Source organism: Lipotes vexillifer, unplaced genomic scaffold, assembly GCF_000442215.2.
Source record: "Lipotes vexillifer unplaced genomic scaffold, Lipotes_vexillifer_v1.1 scaffold431, whole genome shotgun sequence".
Classification (NCBI taxonomy): domain Eukaryota; kingdom Metazoa; phylum Chordata; class Mammalia; order Artiodactyla; family Lipotidae; genus Lipotes; species Lipotes vexillifer.
The window spans coordinates 394,853-412,578 of NW_006782267.1; the positions used below are offsets into that span (position 1 = coordinate 394,853).

At 45.2% G+C, this 17,726-nt stretch overlaps 1 protein-coding gene and 1 non-coding gene across 2 annotated transcripts; one reads left to right on the forward strand and one right to left on the reverse strand.

Moving 5' to 3' along the window:
* The first annotated feature begins 2,956 nt into the window (after positions 1-2,956).
* On the forward strand, positions 2,957-3,028 carry TRNAE-UUC (transfer RNA glutamic acid (anticodon UUC)). The gene has a single exon. It is a non-coding gene; the product is annotated as a tRNA-Glu (tRNA).
* Positions 3,029-12,017: 8,989 nt separating this feature from the next.
* TMSB4X (thymosin beta 4 X-linked) lies at positions 12,018-13,018 on the reverse strand. The gene is made up of 2 exons (XM_007455052.1): positions 12,912-13,018; positions 12,018-12,463 (listed from the first exon to the last, which is right to left on the reverse strand). The coding sequence occupies exons 1-2, from the start codon at positions 13,009-13,011 to the stop codon at positions 12,429-12,431; spliced, it is 135 nt and encodes a 44-aa protein (XP_007455114.1). The 5' UTR covers positions 13,012-13,018; the 3' UTR covers positions 12,018-12,428.
* Positions 13,019-17,726: the final 4,708 nt, after the last annotated feature.

Sequence of the window (17,726 nt, forward strand, 5' to 3'; positions counted from 1 at the left end):
CAGCCCAGGAGCCTCCAATCTGGGGGAGGGAAATCGAGATGTAGGTAATCACCCTACTCCAGAGAGGGGTAGACTCTAAGTTTCCATAGAAAGGGCCAGCAGAATGCAGTGGGGATTGCAGGAAGACAGAATCAATCTGAGCGAGGATCTAGGGAGACTTCTCGGAGGATGTGAAAGGACTTGGGCCTTGGAAGGTAACTGGGATGAGGCTGAGGCATGGAGGGAAGAAAGAGCCTGATGGAAAGGAAAGTCTGAACCCAAGGACACGGCTGGAGGTTGTAGAGCAATGTTTGGATTAGATTCCCAGTGCTGGTGAGTGATGGATGTGACTGGTGAGTCACAAGATACAGCTGGCTTGTCAAGTTACTTGAACGATAATGATGCCATTGACCAAGTGGGGAGGACAAGTTCTGTAGACAGGATGACTTTAAGCGATGATCACGTGGAGATGTCTAGCCAGATGAAGCCCGAGAGAGAGTCAGATGGAATCCAAAGGAATCCCAGAGTCATCAGGTTGAAGAAACTTACTAGGTAAAGCCATGGGGAAAGGAAGAGCATAGACAAGGAAGAATGCAGACGAGGAAGAGTGTAAGGTCAAGGTTGGCTCATTGCACAAACCAATATTTAAGGGACAGTACAAGAGGTACAGCCAGAGGAAAAAATGAGGAGAAGCAGGAGAATTTGGGACCAGAGGAGACACTGGAATGACCACCCAAACAGTGACAGGTGGATGAGAGATGAAATTTTCCAGGATGAGGGAGGACAGACCTCGTCTACTTGGCCATTTAGATTAAAAAAAAGGGAAAGGCTGTTTGGACATCCATGAGAAGCAGCCATTTATTTTTCCTAACTAAGCAATGTCATTTATTCTCATGCCGATCTTCTTTAAATTTAAAAATAACTGTGTTGACAGGTTTGTTGCGTCTTTACATTTCCTAAGTTGATATTTTTGATTCACTTCGATGAAGCATCTTCTACATTCTATGTCAATAGAGGCGTAAAGCCCTCAAGAAGAGTTGAGGAGAGATGACCAGCAGCCTTAATTGAAGCACAGCTGACTTACAATGCTGTGTATGCCATCATTTTATATTTCCACCATAAAGATGGTACCCGTAACATAATCAACCTTGAGAGCACAGATTGCAGTAAAATGTAGTAAAATGATCAGGCCCTGATGAGTTATGAGTATCTATGACCTTTACTTTTAATATAATTTATTTTGTTGTACGTTTATATCATTTAATTTTTAATAGTGGCTGTGTTTAGCAAGCAGCTCTCAAGTTTCTAAAAAAATTTTAACATCTGGAATGGCTCACAAAAAACTGGTAACTAGCTACCTCGGGAACATGGGCTGGAGGTTAGGAGAACTTTTTCATTCACTCTATTCTATACTGTGTGATTTATTTTAAATAAACAGATGTGTATTCCTGTATAATAATTTTTAAAGTTTAAGAATACCATATTAAATACCAGTTGTGTAACAAGAGGAGAGTTAAAAATATATATCTGCTTTCACGTATACGCTGGAGGCTAAACAAGAAACTAGTAAAGAGAGCAAAGGGAAATCTGTTGAAGGGGAATATACTTCTCATATTGTTTTAATATTTGAACCAGATAAATGTGCTCTCTGTTCAAACAATTTTAATAATTAAAAATACTTTTAGCAGTGGGGGAGGGATGGATTGGGAGTTTGGGATTAGCAGGTGCAAACTATTACATAGAGAATGGATAAACAACAAGGATGAACTGTATAGCACAGAGAACTGTATTCAGTATCCTGTGATAAACCATAACGGAAAAGAATAAGAAACAGAATGTATACATATGTATAACTGACTTACTTTGCTGTACAGTAGAAATTAATACAACACTGTAAATCAACTACACTTCAATAAAATAAATTTTAAAAATAAAAACTACAAATAAAAATACTTTATTTGTACTATTTATGATTACATACTGGAGACTCTGCCTCTGCTGAGGACGTGCTCCCACTGAAAGCAGAGACTTTTTCCTGGTTTCCACGACAAATATGTGGCCAGGGCATCTTGAAAATGAACCTGGGAGTGACTCACTGTCCAGATAGGCAGCTGCGTCAACACCGGCCTCACGACTCAAGATAGGTAGGGTGCCATGGCTATAAGCAAAGAGCAGTATTCAGGTGAAGACATTTTTTCCAGGTAGAAAGTGGAAGAGGGCCAGACATTCTTGAAGCTCTATCCATCCATTATTCCTCTCATACTAGTGTTGGAAATGTGTGTTTGACTGATCAACAGGTGATGTTTGTTCAAGGATTGCTGAAAGGCAGGCACCTGACCCAATTCAAAGCCAAAATTCTGAAGCCACTTCCTGGTTCTCAAAGAGCAGAAACCTTCTTCCCGCAGTGCAGAAGCAGAAGTGCTGAAGGCCACGCCCAGTGATTCCAGCGGTGCACAGTTTTCCTTTATTACGCCAACGTCTGTTGTCCATCAGGAACTCGAAAAGCATCTGCCTCTCCCGTCCTTCTACAAGCCCTTGCTGGAGCCACTAATGACGAGCAATTTCTCTGCCAATCATGGGAACTCCATGAGATGTGCAGTTGATCAAAATTAATGTTAAAGATCTAGTTTGAATTGAATGGGAATGCGATTTACACATATGCCTCTGTATTCTTTTGAAAAAGCACAGCCGTGACACGTGAGAGTGTTGATTGCAAACAAGCCCTAAGATGACTCTTAAAGATGAAATGACAGCACAGGCCTACATCAGCTGTATCTTTTCTTTTTAAGATTATTTTACTTTTTAAAATTTATTTATTTTTGGCCGCTCCTGCGGCATGTGGGATCTTAGTTCCCCGACCAGGGATCAAATCCACATCCTCTGCATTGGAATCGCGGAGTCCCAGCCACTGGACCGCCAGGGAAGTCCAGCCATATCTCTTTTTCTTTTTTTTCTTTTAATTTTTATCTTAAGGAGTTCCCTGATGGTCTAGTGGTTAGGATTCGGTGCTTTCACTGCAGAGGCCCGGGTTCAATCCCTGGTCGGGGAACTGAGATTCCACAAGCCGTGCGGTGCAACCCCCCCAAAGAATTTTCTAAAATATCATATTGGAGTACAGTTGATTTACGTGCATCAGCCGTATGTTGACAGGGCCTTCGAAAAGATCCCCTATAACATGACATCACTACAATGTTGAGTCTCGTCAAGCAGAACAAGCCCACAGGCCTACATAAATAAGTTGCTTTTATTTTCCATATTGTTGGCATATAAATTTCGAAATGGCATTCACTGGTTTAGATGTCTAAGGTGGAACACGTAAAAATCATGTTCACGTTAGAAGGAATGACAGTTAGAGATTCGCCTTTTTGCTGACATCATAGATAGCATGGGTTCGGACAAGCATCACCCATAGATGCTGAAACCACGTGGTAAAAGTGTGACGAGATACAGGAGACCTGAGTCTCAGAGTACCTCCCCACAGGTTATTAATGACAAAGGGGAAACGCTAGTTTCCCAGCAGAGAAAGCTGGTGGCAACCCTGGAAACAAGCGGTCCCTCGTCACCATCAGCGATGGCACAACTGGACGTCACATGCCTCTCCTGTGAAAAACCGAGAAGGACACGACATCCCTCACCGGGCGCTCCTACCAAAATGATCGGATTCTACCCGGGAAAAAACAGGAGGCAAACCCAACTGAGAGAAAGTTGACAAACCAGCTGGTCTGTATGCTTCCGAAATGTGAGAGACAAAGAACAGCTGAAGGATGGTTTCAGATTAAAGAGGCACAAGAACTAAACGCCTCTCGTGAGCCTGCATTGGATCCCGGTGAGGAGGGAAAAAAAGGCTGGCAAAGATATTAACGGAGCAACTGGCAAAATTCAAATCTGGGCTTCAGCTTCGATGATGATAGCAGTACACTGGGTGGTCCATTTCCTGAATTCAATCTTGGTACTGTGGTTCTCTAGGAGAACGTCCTTATTATAAAAGCCACCATGTATTGAACACCTTTAACGTACGAGGTGCACGTATTTCTTTCAGGCCTCAGGAGAAGCCCACACGTTGGGACCATTCCCCTTCCCCACTTTGCAGAGGAGAAAAGAGAAGCTCAGAGCAGTTATGAAGCATATGCAAGGCTGCACAGCTAATAGGGAGCTGACCAGGAACAAGAGACAAGTCCGGTGGTGATGGCATGGAGGAGTGTATCTTGTGTCTATTAGCACCTGGGAGGCTGGACAAAGGAATGGAAAACAGAGGCTCTTGGAGGAGTGTCAGAACTGGGGTGTACAGGGCGACTTGGGAAGGGCCTGGGGAGGTGAGAGTTTTAAATCAATGCCAAGTGATTGACGAGTAGTGGGGGCTAGACTGAGAAAAGGCAGGAAACGAGGCCATGAGGAGGCAGGAGGCTGGGGGATGGATGTCTTGATAAATGTGCCTCTGACTCACACTGAGAAAACATCTTACATCACAGGCTGGTTAAACACACATACACACTCTCACATAAATAACTGAAAGTTTGATTAAACAGTAACCTACCTTTACCATGCAGGACAGCCTGGTCCTTCCCGTTCTGTTTCTCTTTAGTGATTTGTTTTGGCTTGTTCATTTTTTTTGCTTTGCTTTGTTTTTCATGCTGGCAAGAATCAACTAAACTGATTTCCTGAAACTGGAAGGGGACGGGGCGGCTGTGGTTTGAAAACCAGGCTCTAGGGTGTGGCCCAAGCTTGAGGGGGCGCTGGATTGGGGGAGTCAAGGTTAGAATGGCAGTCAGCTCTCTAGTTTGGAGACCACCACCCTTTTGGCTTTCTTTCCTCAGCTAAGCCTAAGCCCCTCACAGCTCTGTTTGCCTGGTCCTGTGATCCAAAGCCTTAACCACGCCTGCACCCTAATGAAGCCCTAATTGGAAACACCTGTAGTACCAAGCATGGCAGCAGGGCCCCAAGTCACAACTGGTCTTGGTCAAGCCAAATACCTGAGAAATTCTAAACATACATAGACATCAACGTACATAGGCGTCAGCTTCCAGGAGAAGAGGAAAGAAAATACATCATAGCTGTTTCAAGGGGATACGGTCAAAAGTGTTGCCTTCCTTGGGGCAGGCAGTCCTTAATGTCTGGGTTAGCGTCAATTGACCTCACCTCTTTCTGATCTGAATAATTAATTCTTTGCTACTTGGGTTGAGGACCTAAACAGATGGACTTTTTCGTATCCATCGCTCCTGACGGGAAACTTCATAACCTATTTCAGAAAAGCAGGCCTGAGTAGATGAAGGTTCACAACATTAGTTGCCAATACGTTTGTTCTTGGTACATGTATGTATCCATGCATCTCTCTGATAACATGGGGCTTTTAAAGAGAAAGTCAGTGGAATCTTTGAGGAATGCTTTAGGCATACCTGTTTGGCTTCAAGAATTTATGTTTGGATATAAGAACTCACGGTGCTTTTGTCTTCCTAGCTCAAGTTAAACAATAGTTTTTGAAATGACAACGTCAGGGTTATATATTACAATCCTTTCTTCAAATAACCCACTTTATATTCTTTTTACTTTGTTGTTTTCTTTTTAATTTTCATGACTGGCCTCTCCAATTACTTCTACTACTATATTTACTTTTATTTTCCCAGATGGTATTTTGCATTTGCCTGGTGGACATTTCCAATTACTGTACCAGAACAATTGTTTTATCCTATGACCACCTGTGTTCCTCACCTCACCTCTGTCATCAGAGTAAACATACAACCAATCCCAAACCTTTGATGTTCCTTCCATTCCATTCCCCTTGGTCCCCACTCACTCACAGCTCCTAGAAGTTCCTTCTTAGGACTCCTTATACCATGGAGTAAGTTTCTGACAAATATGAAAAAACTGCAATTACCCTCTCTCCTCCCACAGACCCACTTCTTCAGTAAAATGTCTCTGCCCACAGAGCTGATCACCAGTTTACCACCTCAACCATTGTGGTGTAACTAGATCTATGGGTCATGATTCCTAGTGGGTTAGATGGTGGCCCCCCCAAGAGCTCTATCCACAGCAAATCCCTGGAACTTGTGAAGTACTGACTTACTTGGAAAAGGAGTTTTTGCATATTTAAGGCTCTTGTGATGAAACCATCCTGGATTGCCTGGGTGGGCCCTAAATCCAATGGCAAGTGTCCTTAGAAGAGAAAAGAAGAGGAGAAGACACGGAGAAACTCATATATGATTGAAGACTAGCTTTTTTTTTTTTTTTTTTTTTTTGGGACTCGCGGATTAGAAGTAAATTCTGTCATCCAGAATTTACTCTTTGTCTAGGCAGTGAATTCTACCTTGACTTTAAAAAAAGATATACTTTTAAAGATCACACTCTAGATTTGTAGAAAAGTTGTCTTTACAAGTAAATTTTAATTCATGTGACTACAGGTTACATAAATGTATTACTCCTGCAAGTGTAAATTTTTGCTTTGCAATTATTTTTGAAGCCAGTCTAAATATACTAGCTGACCTTTTAAGTAAAAAAAAAAAAAAAAAAGTCATTTTAACCATTTCAAATATATTAACCCTCTGTCCACACCAGTATAAAAATCGGAAGCAAATCAACATGAAAAGTGTTTCCAATATGGAGGTGTGACAGCCCGTCTTGTTGAAATGTAGACCAGGAAATACCAATGAAAGTCTGAGTTATTACCTTCTCATACTCGGTTAATGTCACATTGATAATCTGCTTTGTCGATGACAAGTATGGGTAGCCACTTCTTTGCCCTACCCTCCAGGTAGCTTCATTCCGAACAGGAAGAATCTACAAACTGTCGTAAGTGCGCTAAGGGATTTTACTCCTGATAGCTCCTAGTTGCCAAAGGGCAGTTTAATAAACTCCTTAGCCAAGCAGGAGGGCCCTTTACAATCTGCTTGCTGTGGATGTCCCAGCCCAAAGTATTACCTGGCAAACATGGAGCTCGGTGAATTTTCTGGGTAACCGAACCGATCTATGGCTCATGCTGTATATGGCTGTTCGCTCACACGGGTCTGCCTCTCCCATCAGGCCCGGCTCTGATTCAGATTCCTATCCTCAGCAGCTAGGAAAGAGCTGGGTACACAGGAGATGCTCAATACATGTTTGCTGAATAAATAAAGAATGATTTTTTTCCACCCTCCATGCAAGCCATGACATTCGGTTGAAATAAATGCATGACAGTCAATATATATAATATTATGTATATATAAATAGTATATATATTTAATCTTATGAAATATTTTTGTTTCTAGATTGGGAAAACACTATCACAAGGTCTCTGGGTAGCCAAAGGGTATCCAAAGGGTATCAGCCACTTACAGAGCTCAGTATGGTAATGAGGAAAGGCATAATTTCCTGTGGCTTGACAATAATGGGACAGGAATAGCTCCAGCTGCTTTGAATAGATCATGAACATAACCTGTCCCTCTCTGTTGAGGCTCAAAGCTCCGGAGTCCTACTAAACAGAAGTGACCCAGCCGTCCGTCAGCCAGGTGCTAGGCTTACAGATATCCTCACGTGGTCGCCATTTTGCCACATTCTCTGCGGATTTCAAAATTTGAATGACTGTTTTTGCCTCTGACAATCTTTGTCAAATTGGAGAAAGAAGGTTGACAGAGGAAGGGTAAGGATTTAGCAATAAGAAATGTTTCTCTGGACAGACATAAGAAACAAACCATGGTTACCAAAGGAGAAAGCTGGGGGGAAGGGAGGGGATAAGTTAGGAGTCTGGGGTGAACAGATGCACACTACTACATATAAAGTGGATAACCAACAAGGACCTACTGTATAGCCCAGGGAACTCTACTCAATATTTTGTAATAACCTATAAGGGAAAAGAATCTGAAAAAGAACAGATATATAAGTATATATAACTGAATCGCTTTGCTGTACACCTGAAACCAACACAACATTGTAAATCAACTATACTCCAATAAAACAAAGTTCAAAAAAAAGAGAAGTGTTTCTCTGGAAATTCAGCATCTAAATGATAAAATCCTAGAAAAAGATAGATTTTAAAATAATACCCAATCAGTCCATTCCTAAGTCTTGGGCATTCCTCATAAAGGATTGTCAAAAGATAAGGGGCAGGAGTTATTATGCCCAGTCTTTCTATGCTGATAAAATTTTTGATTGTGATGCAAAGAATCAGGTGGTTTCCATCAGCTGTCACTCACCGTTGAGCTTTCGAAGAGATCTGAATGGAATCATTATAGAGACATTTGGGAAAAAGTCCACACCAAAGCAGAGCAGAGATCTTCACACTCATTTGAAAATACAAAGCCCTTAGGTTTGACATTCACCCTAAAAATGGAAAAGAATAACTTCTTAGCATTTTCCACTCAAGTTTAGATGAAAAGGGCATCTTAAGCCAAGGGAAGACACGCAAGGGCAGGGACTACACTTCTTCTTTTTTCTTTTTCGGTACGCGGGCCTCTCACCGCTGCGGCCTCTCCCACTGTGGAGCACAGGCTCCGGACGCACAGGCCCAGCGGCCACGGCTCACAGACCCAGCCGCTCTGCGGCATGTGGGATCTTCCCGGACCAGGGCATGAACCCGCGTCCGCTGCATCGGCAGGCGGACTCTCAACCACTGCGCCACCAGGGAAGCCCAGGGACTACATTTTATTTACGACTCTCTCTGTGGCAAATAAAATACCTGGCATGTACCGGGCAGGCAATAAACACCCGTGGAGTGAACGAATGACCCAGTGCTCTGGCTTATTAATATGTAGTTGACTGTAAGCGTTGATTCAAAATCAGCACATCAAGGATGGTGGCAAATTAGCATTCAAAGCTCTTTAAATATATTTGTAAAAGAATTCTTAAATTTCACAAATGGATATCCCACATTACCTGTGAATTTCCTTTTATTATATTTAGGTGGATATTAGCAATAAGTATGGAGAAGAATGTCCCTGTATCGTCTCCTTGATTAATATATATATGTATATATATATAAATATATATATATATAATATATATTTTTAAAATTGTGCTATCGAGCATGATATTCACATACTCAAAAGTATGTTCAAAAACATGTTAAATGGTCCCCATCAATTAAGAGGGGAAGAGAGTCTGTTGAAGCCCTACTATTTGTCCACTACTATGCAAGGCATACTATTGGATGTAGAAGAAAAAATACACAAATGTGGGGCTTCCCTGGTGGTGCAGTGGCTGAGAGTCCGCCTGCCGATGCAGGGGACACGGGTTCGTGCGCCGGTCCGGGAAGATCCCACGTGCCGTGGAGCGGCTGGGCCCGGGAGCCGTGGTAAATATAGGTCTTAGAAACGTATCTTCTTCTTAGCTTATTTCATGGCACATCTGTGCCTTAAATTTCTAATTTAGGCCCTTCTCCTTATGAGCAAATAAGATATAGTTGAACTTCAAATTGATGTTTCATTCTCTTAGATTGGTGTGTAAAAGCCACTCTCAAAAGAGGGTGAAGCGCTTTCAATGCTATGAAACAATGTTTTCAGTTTGCATTATTGAACTAAAAAAAGGCTCAAGATTTTTTTCTTTTTTTGGCCATAATGTTGTTTCTAAAACGTGCTGCTCTTTCTAGTAAGCACAAAATTGGCCCCATATGTTTAGAAAGAATAGAAAATTATTTCATTTTGGTGTCTTGAGGTGTTAAGAGGCTTCTTTAGGGAAATAAAGAGATCTTCCCGGTATATTTCAAGGAGATATTATCTAACTCACAGGACTGTGGGAGGGGATGCAATGATTATCAGGGGTGGAAGAGACCCTGCACCGGGGAGGGTTTGTTAAGACTTCGTATGCCTCCCCCCAGCTCCCCCATATACACAATCCTCAGAGATACAGCCCCAAAGCTATGCTGCTCTCCTGGAAGAATAAAGTAGCTTGAAAATTCCATCCATCGGAAGACTGAAAAGTGTGGCTGTGATGGTTGAGGAATTTGTGAGATTTAGAAATGAAAAGACCGTCCCAAACAAGCCTCTTTTACTTCCTCTCTTTTTGCTTTATTCTTCCTGCTCAATTCAAAGTTTGCATAAGTCCCAGCCCAGACCGGACTGTATGACCTTCGGCTTGAACATAAGCTCCCTTGGTCTGTTTCCTCCTGGGGGTTTGCGGGGGGGTGGGGGGGGTGGGGTCGAAGATGCGGTGGCTAGGGTCTCCTGCAATTGGAAGGATCCCTCATTCTAACAGTGACCCTCAGGTCCCCTTCGTGCTTGTGAGAAACATTGTCCACTCCAAGCTCAATAGCAGGGGTATAAATTCCCATACTGATTCATAAATACTCCAGCCGTCTGGGAAGAAAAAAGAACTCTTCCCCCATCAGAAAAAAGAAACAAAAAAGCAGCCTCTCCTCCCCACTCCCACTCTGCATCCGTGTGCAGGTGCAGCAGCGAAGTGTATACAATGTGATCCACGCAGAAGCTTGTCAATTTCCCCATACCACACACCAAGCACCAATCCTTACCAGATTTTTCATTTTCTTTTTTTTTTTTTGGGGGGGGGGGGGTCTACGTTTGAGCTTTGTCCTTCAAGGAGAAAGGCCTTCTCTCCCATCACTTGATTTCATGATTCACCCCTTTCCCCTTAATGCTCATTTTTATTTAAAAACGGAGGAACACTTGAGTTGTGTGCATTCCTTACAGTCTGATTTCATCTCTGCATTGTTTGAAAAACGCGCAAACAGCTACGTGGGCTTGCTTTATCTTTGTGCCCTGGACATTTTCATTTTGCCCACACCCTTCCTTACAGGCAGGAAGAGAAAACGCGGGGCTGGAGGGCCAGGCTCCACCTTGAGAAGGCTCCCAGACCTCTGTGTGCTCACTGCTGTCTTCTCGATGAATCCAGCAGGCTGAGGCCTCTCAGGTTTGGCAGTTGCCTGCACACATCCCCTTTCCTTGCAATGTAGAGTCTTCTAGGTGATGGTCTGGTTGATTGCCTAAACCACAGATAAATGGTTTCCTGTGCCTTTCTCAAAATAAGTGTCGAGCCAAGGAAATGAAATCAACCGGCTTAATAATCATCAGCAGTTTGCCCTCCACCCTCTCCTTAAAAATGGGTATTTCTGCAAGTCAGTTGTGGGGGTGGGGGGCGTGACGGCAGACGAGTTGTTTAAAGTCCTGAACATTTGCATTGTAAGTCTTAGCTAGCTTTGCTTATCTATTAGATCAACTATCACTAAATGCTGTTTCCACTTAATTAACTTATTCTTGAAAAATCTGTACCCTTCCTTATATAAGGGAAGAATCCATTAAAGACGTTTGTTAAGACATCACTTTTCCTTTGAAAACTTGGTACTCACTTTCCTCTTTCTGCACATTAAACGCCTCCCCCAAACAAGGGCTTGGCTTTTACCCACCAGTTAAAATAGGCATGTCAAACGATCGAGAAGTTATCAAGGACTCAACGAAGGTAAGGCCTGACTGTAGGTGAGCCAATTAAATCCTATCAGATTTAAACAGCACAAATCCCATTCTTGTCCGGCTGATGTCCTTTGCATCCAGACATTTTTCAGTATCCAAGTTGAGAATTAAGTCATACTCATTAACCGTTTAGTGCACTTATAAAAGCAATCTTAAATATTGAATTTGAATTGGAACCAGCCGTTAGACAAAGAGGAAGCACGTATCTTCAATCCTTTTATAAAGCAGCTGTTAAAAATGTCATTTTCTCCTTATCTGACAGGACTGATAATTGTCTAAGTAACTCAAGTTTGACACCTGAAAATATGCTGTGAATTACCACCTCCTTCATTTTCTTGAACAGATGCAATAAATTCAGTGTCGGCTTAACAAATAACAGACCCTTCAACAAACAGTTAAGCACTGCAAACGTTTCTATCAAAGTTTTCGTTCAACGCTAGATACTAGGAATTCAATGGGCCTAAAAAATGATCTCCTAATTACCTAGTGTAGACGAGCTATTTCACATACCTGGATGAAACCCATTTCTGTGTCGTTTTACCCAAATGACCAGATGTTTGTCGCTCCCCAGGGCAACCACCTTTGACCCTTTTGCAAAGGTTTCATCTTAATAAGCCGCTCCTTTCAGAGACCATACGTCACACCAGCCAGGTTTTAAAACTTTTTATTTGCATATTAAAAAAATTGTGCATTCCAATAATTAAAATCATTTGAACAACAACAACAACAAAAAAATGGCACTGATTAAACTGCATTTTACAGCCCGCAGGACACCTTGGACCAGCTTGCTCATTACTCTAGATTTCACTGTCGCCCCACCCAGCCTCCTCCTTCACCAACATGCAAGTTCTTTTCCTTCCCTGCCAGCCAGACAGGCGGATGGGAGGCGGGCGCGGCCTTCGTTGTCAGTAGTTCTCCATTCTTTGATGTGAAAAAGGGCAGCACAGTCATTTAAACTTGATCCAACCTCTTTGCATCTTACAAAGTTAAACAGCTAAAAGAAGTAAAATAAGAAGGCAATGCTCGTGGAATGTACAGTGCATATTGGCGGCGCACGCCTCATTACGACTCGCCCGCTTGCTTCTCCTGTTCAATCGCTGTGATCGGAAAAGAAAAAGACAGAAAGAAAAAGATGGTGGGGGGGCTGGAGATGCGAATTCACTATAGCCGAGCATAGGATGTCAGTACTTTCGTTTAAAAACACCTCTCCTCATCAGACAAATTTCTACAAGCACAAATAAGCATTCCACCATGCAATATTTATGTGATATACAACATTTGAACAGAGAAAAGGATCAAAGTATTTGCATACTAATATAGTATTTTAAACGCTCAATTATTTAGAGTATTAAAGCCCCGTGTTTGTTGGCTGCAAGGCAATTTTCAATTAACCTTTCCATGCCGCGTGAATCAAAAAACTGCCAGCTCCTCCCCCGCACTCCCTGCACCCACCCCAATTCTCCCAGCCCCTCCCATCCTCTCCTACCCACCCCGCCACTCCCGCTCGGCCTTTTCTAAAGAAGGGGGGGTGGGAGGGAGGCTTACTTTCTTGTGAAGGCAGTGGATTTTTCTCTTTCGTTTCTGTTTTCTTCAGTTTCGACTTATCGAATTTCTCAATCTCAGCCATATCGGGTTTGTCAGACATGGCTGCAGAGGAAGCTGCAGGTACAAAGCCAAGAGCGAGGTTGAGGGCGGGCCACCTACCCTCGTCTCTCCCGACTCAGAAACGCGCCTCTGCCCTCCCGTCTCCTGCCGGAAAACCCACTTTGCCACCTTCCGCTTTCATTCAGGGCTAAAGATCATCCTCTTTCTACAGGAGAAAGAGAGAGCCCCCCTCCCCGCCTTTAGTATTTCAAAACGCGGGGGGTTAAATTGGGAAGATCGCCCACACAAGGAGGCCCAATCTTTCAGAACAGTGAAATTAACCACTGTGGGTTAGTTCATTGCAGCGTTTCAACATTAGAGAAAAGTGAAACCACTTCAAGCTTAAGGAGAAGAAAATCGACTTAGAGTTCTTAAAATGAAGCCAAGGCTGCACAAAATGTTTCCGTTTTCTATACGTGGCCTCTCCCACAAAGATGCGAGCAGTCCTGCTTTCTTCTCTGCTCACAAAGGCGGCAGCTGCTGCCGGGCGCCACCGACCACCGCCCTACCCGCTTCCTTCCTTTCGCTCAACAATGGAGCCAGCCGCACACAAAGCTGCCCCCCACACCCTCTAGATCAACGCTGATCTGCATTTAGGGGCGACTCCGCAGCTCTGCACACATCCCCCTGCAAGAAGGGCGCTTTAAACATTTCATAATGCAGCCCAGCCGCCTTAAACCTAAACAGATACAGCCCACGAAGCCATCGGAGGCGAGAGAAAAAATGTGACTGTGAAGCTCCAGGCTTTGGTGGGTGTGAGCCGGAACAAAGGATCTTTCTGTTCCTGATTCATCATCGCCTAAGAGGCGATGCAGAATGCTTTTCTTTGCGGGGGGGGGGGGGGGGGGGGAGGCGGGGAGGAAAGAAAAAGAAAATGTTCCCTTCGAAGCCACCACAGCAAAACGCGAAATTTTTAAATATTTAAGAAACAAAAAAAAAAAATCACCGAGTTCCCGACCCCGTTACCCAGCATCCGGAAGGGTCTAGCACCCCCAAGCTCCCCAGGGGCCGCCTTTCCCGGGAGGACCACTCGCGCTCGGCTTCAGGGATGCGGCCGCGGGGCGGGAAGGGGAGCAAAGGGCAGGAGGCAGGGGCCCCGGGGCTCACCGGAGCGAGTTACGAGCGAACGAGATCGGACCCGCGCAGTGGTCGCCGCCGAGTGCCGGGCCGGGCCCGGCGGGCGCCGCTATATGCTCGCTCCTATGTAAATGAGGTGACGTCACCGCCGGCGCGCTTAACTCCTTCGCGCCGCGTCTCCGGAACGGCGTCCGGGGCCTGCCTGGCGTTGGGGGCCCACACCCTGCGTCCACCCACGCACCTAACCGCAGCGAGGGCGGAAAAATAAAACGCGCAAAGCCCACCCTGCGACACTTCCTTCATAGTGCGTTCCCCCAGCCCTTTATGTCTGTTCTGTCATCATGGATTTTTGCAGCAGCCGCGCAAACCTGTTCTTGGGGACCGGAGCGTGATAACTAAGGGCCTGGGTGGTACCTAGGGGGGACTGGCATTCCTTTACTGCGAGGCTGCCTCTGTCCGTTGGAGACATCCCCAAGCCAGGGTGCGGTGTCCCTCGCCCCAGGGCCTCGCCCACTGCAGCGGTGCGATTCCCGTGATTTCAGCTTTCAGGCCAGTGGAAGCCCTACGCCCCACCCCGGCCTTCTTTGTCTCCTCGCTGGCATTCTCCTAGACTTGGGTGGGAAGTAAAGCACCCTTAAGTGATAAAAAAAAAAAAAAAGTTTTCTCACTGTAACATGCATATTTTTTAAAATGCTGTAAGTCTGGTTAGCACCCAAGTCAAATAACCGGAATATTTGCGGGTTGGCGGTGAATTTACCGGGAGTTTATAGAGTACATCGCCTGCCTCTTAGGAAAATAAGTCAAGTTCAAGCTCTGCTATTGACTTGCTGTCGGACAAGGAGGAAGTTCTTTTACTTTCCTGTTCCTGATTTTCCTAAATTACAAAAGTGATTGCCAAGGAGGCCCGGGTGGAAGGCCAGAGACTGCAAGCCCATTATCTCTAAAATCTTAAGATTCAATTTAAAAATCGAACTCCGTATTATGAAAGGAGTCTTTCGAGCAGGATTCCATTTTGAAGTGCGTTTCTGAGTTACATCCGGAAATATGGGAGCTCTAGGTAGAGAGGAGTTTTCAAAATGGCACCTGACTCTGAATACTAGGGACCCCTCCCCTTGGGCTGAAATCAGTTACAAATACCATGGGGGGAGGGGAGGGGAGCTGCACATGGCCTGTGAAGGGAAAAAGAGCCAGGTTGTGGGAGTTTTCACATGAAGCAGCATGCACAAAACTCCTCCGCCCTCCCTGCGTCCTCAGAAAATGTTTTCAGAAACCCCTTGCTAATCTTGTTTATGGCCGAGGCTTTTGTCTCACTGGGGGTTGGAGTCAATTGTTATATAGACCCATGAAAGCCACTGCAGGAGCACCTCGGACTTCCCCATTTCTGCGTCCACTAGACTTCCTTCTTCCTGGGGAGGGAGGGGGATAGGGTGGGCAGGGGCAGGTGACCGTCTGGTTCCCCAGTTCACACTCTGCGGGGTCGCTGTCATTCTGCTCCCGAATGAGGGCACTGGACTTTTTCATGCAGGCACAGTATGTCATCTCTCTGGTTACACGTCCCCCTGACCCTCCCCTAGTTGACTGGCCCAAGAGTCCACTTCATCGTGGAAACTCAGGAAGGAGCGTGCAGGGTGGATTTTTGGCCCTTTGCAGCCGGCAGGTGCTTCGTGCTGACACCATTTCTGTCGGGTTCTGGGAGTCCATTTCCCCTCACCCAGCTGCTGTCAAGAATCACTTCTCTCCTCCCCGAGTGTCCGCATGACACAGGTACGACACTAAGGCTCCCTGCTTCTCCCCAAGGCCTTCTCCTCAGGCCTTGCAGAGCAATGTCTCCGAAGGCAGTGGCGGAGTAGAAATTTGTAAACCCTGGGCCATTTTTCTAGTTAGGTAACAAGCAGCCTCCCTTCTGCCTGTCTCTTTAGAAATGGATAGAGAGGAGGGGAAAGAGAAGGAAGCAACTCCCTGAAAGGAAGAGTGGCTGCCATGTTAGGCTTGACTTGTGGACTTTCCGGGGGTTCTAGGAAGAATGGAACGGGCAGCGGGAGGCAGATGGCAGCAAATGCGAACTCAAGGAATATTCCCGAGAGTTGTGTGACCGTGGCCTGTGAATTAATTTTTCTGTGTATTTTCTCATCTGTGAAATGGGATCATTCAGTACTTAACCTTCCAGGATTGCTGGGAGGCTGAAATGCTTCAGACAGTGTGTGACAGTGTTGTTATTGTTTTGCTTTGTATTATTATTTAGGATGGAGGGTTGAGAAAAAAAATCCTCAGTGTTTGGAATTAATTGCACATTTTAGATGTTTTTATATTAGTTCTTTCTCTTTTAAAGTACCTGTTTACTGAGATTTTCATGAGATCTTTTGCTAATTTTTCAGCCAATAAAATTTCAGTCAGGCATTGTAATAGCACGTTTGTTTTCGCCTTTCATGCCCAGGGCCTTTCCATGAGGAGAGGTTTACAGATACGGAAACTGAGGCTTAGAGATCCAGCATTGGGATAACTCGGCCAGTAGCCACTCTGTACTATTGACGCTGAGAAAATTCTTCACCCCCGGTGGGGGGGAGGGGTGGCCCTGGGTCTGCACCTGAGACTCACCAGGAAGAGCAGGAGGCAGGCTGCCTTGTGTCTCACGATGCCTGGTACATAGTAGTTGCTCAGTTAGCAGTGAAGGATGGCTGACTGGCTTCAGTGAGGAAGGTCCTTGCACCTGGCTCAGCCCCACTCTGCACCTGTGACTCTAGCCACCTTGCTTTCTTCTCTTCAGTCCTTCCAGTATTGATGCTTCAGACGTCAGAGATAATTCCTGCCTCCTGGAAGCTACCGGCTATAACGGGTTAGCATGTGCTGGGTCACCAGTTCTCAATCCCAAGAAAAGACAGAGGCTTGGAGGGACAAAAGAACAGCAGCGTGTGCCCGGGGCTCAGGACTCTCCAGCGTAAGCTGACTAGACAGCCCACCTGAGCCAGGCCCTGTCTTCCTCTCCTCGGGAGGCCACAGACCCCGTGAAAACCGTGCCAAGAGAGCCTGCGCTGGAAGGTGGCCACGTCGAAGCCTGTGCCCGGTGGAACCAGGAAGCGGTGTCAGGGCACACTGTTTTATGTTGCTTTCCAGGGCGGGCCGGGGACAGATCTGTAGCTATTTCCAAAGCTGGGGAAACAGCCCTTGAAATGTGAGTTCAGGAAAATTCATCCTATTATTTTTAACCTATTACACTTTACGCAGGGCACTGACCAGAGAAGAGGAGGGGCAACGGGGACTAAGCAAGGCTCCCGACTCTTTGCTTTCTCAGGCCCAGGTCCCTTTGTCCGCTTTTCAGGGCCTCCTGCCATCTGCCCCCACCTGCCTCAAGCTACTTTCCCCTGTGACCCTGCAAGCTCCATCTGTTCATCTAAATCTCCTTAAAGACCCAGCCCGAGTCCCGCCTTGATGACAGGGAGGTGATATTTAGCGGCCTAGCTGTATGTCAGACCCTCTGTTGAAGCCCTTTGTGTACAACATCTGATTCAGTTCTCACCCTGTGTAGTGGCTACCAATATCCCCATTTTACTGCTGAAGAAACTGAGGCTCAGAGAATTGAAGCAACTTGCTCAACATCTATCTACCAAGTCTACGTGCTCTCACGGAGGCCCGTCTCTACTA

Bases quoted from the DNA above. Each gene is read 5' to 3' on its own strand.
- TMSB4X (XM_007455052.1), bottom strand. From the start codon at position 13,011: ATGTCTGACAAACCCGATATGGCTGAGATTGAGAAATTCGATAAGTCG. The intron at 12,464-12,911 runs GTAAGCCTCCCT...TTCCGATCACAG, and splicing joins TCCACTGCCTTCACAAGAAA to CGATTGAACAGGAGAAGCAA.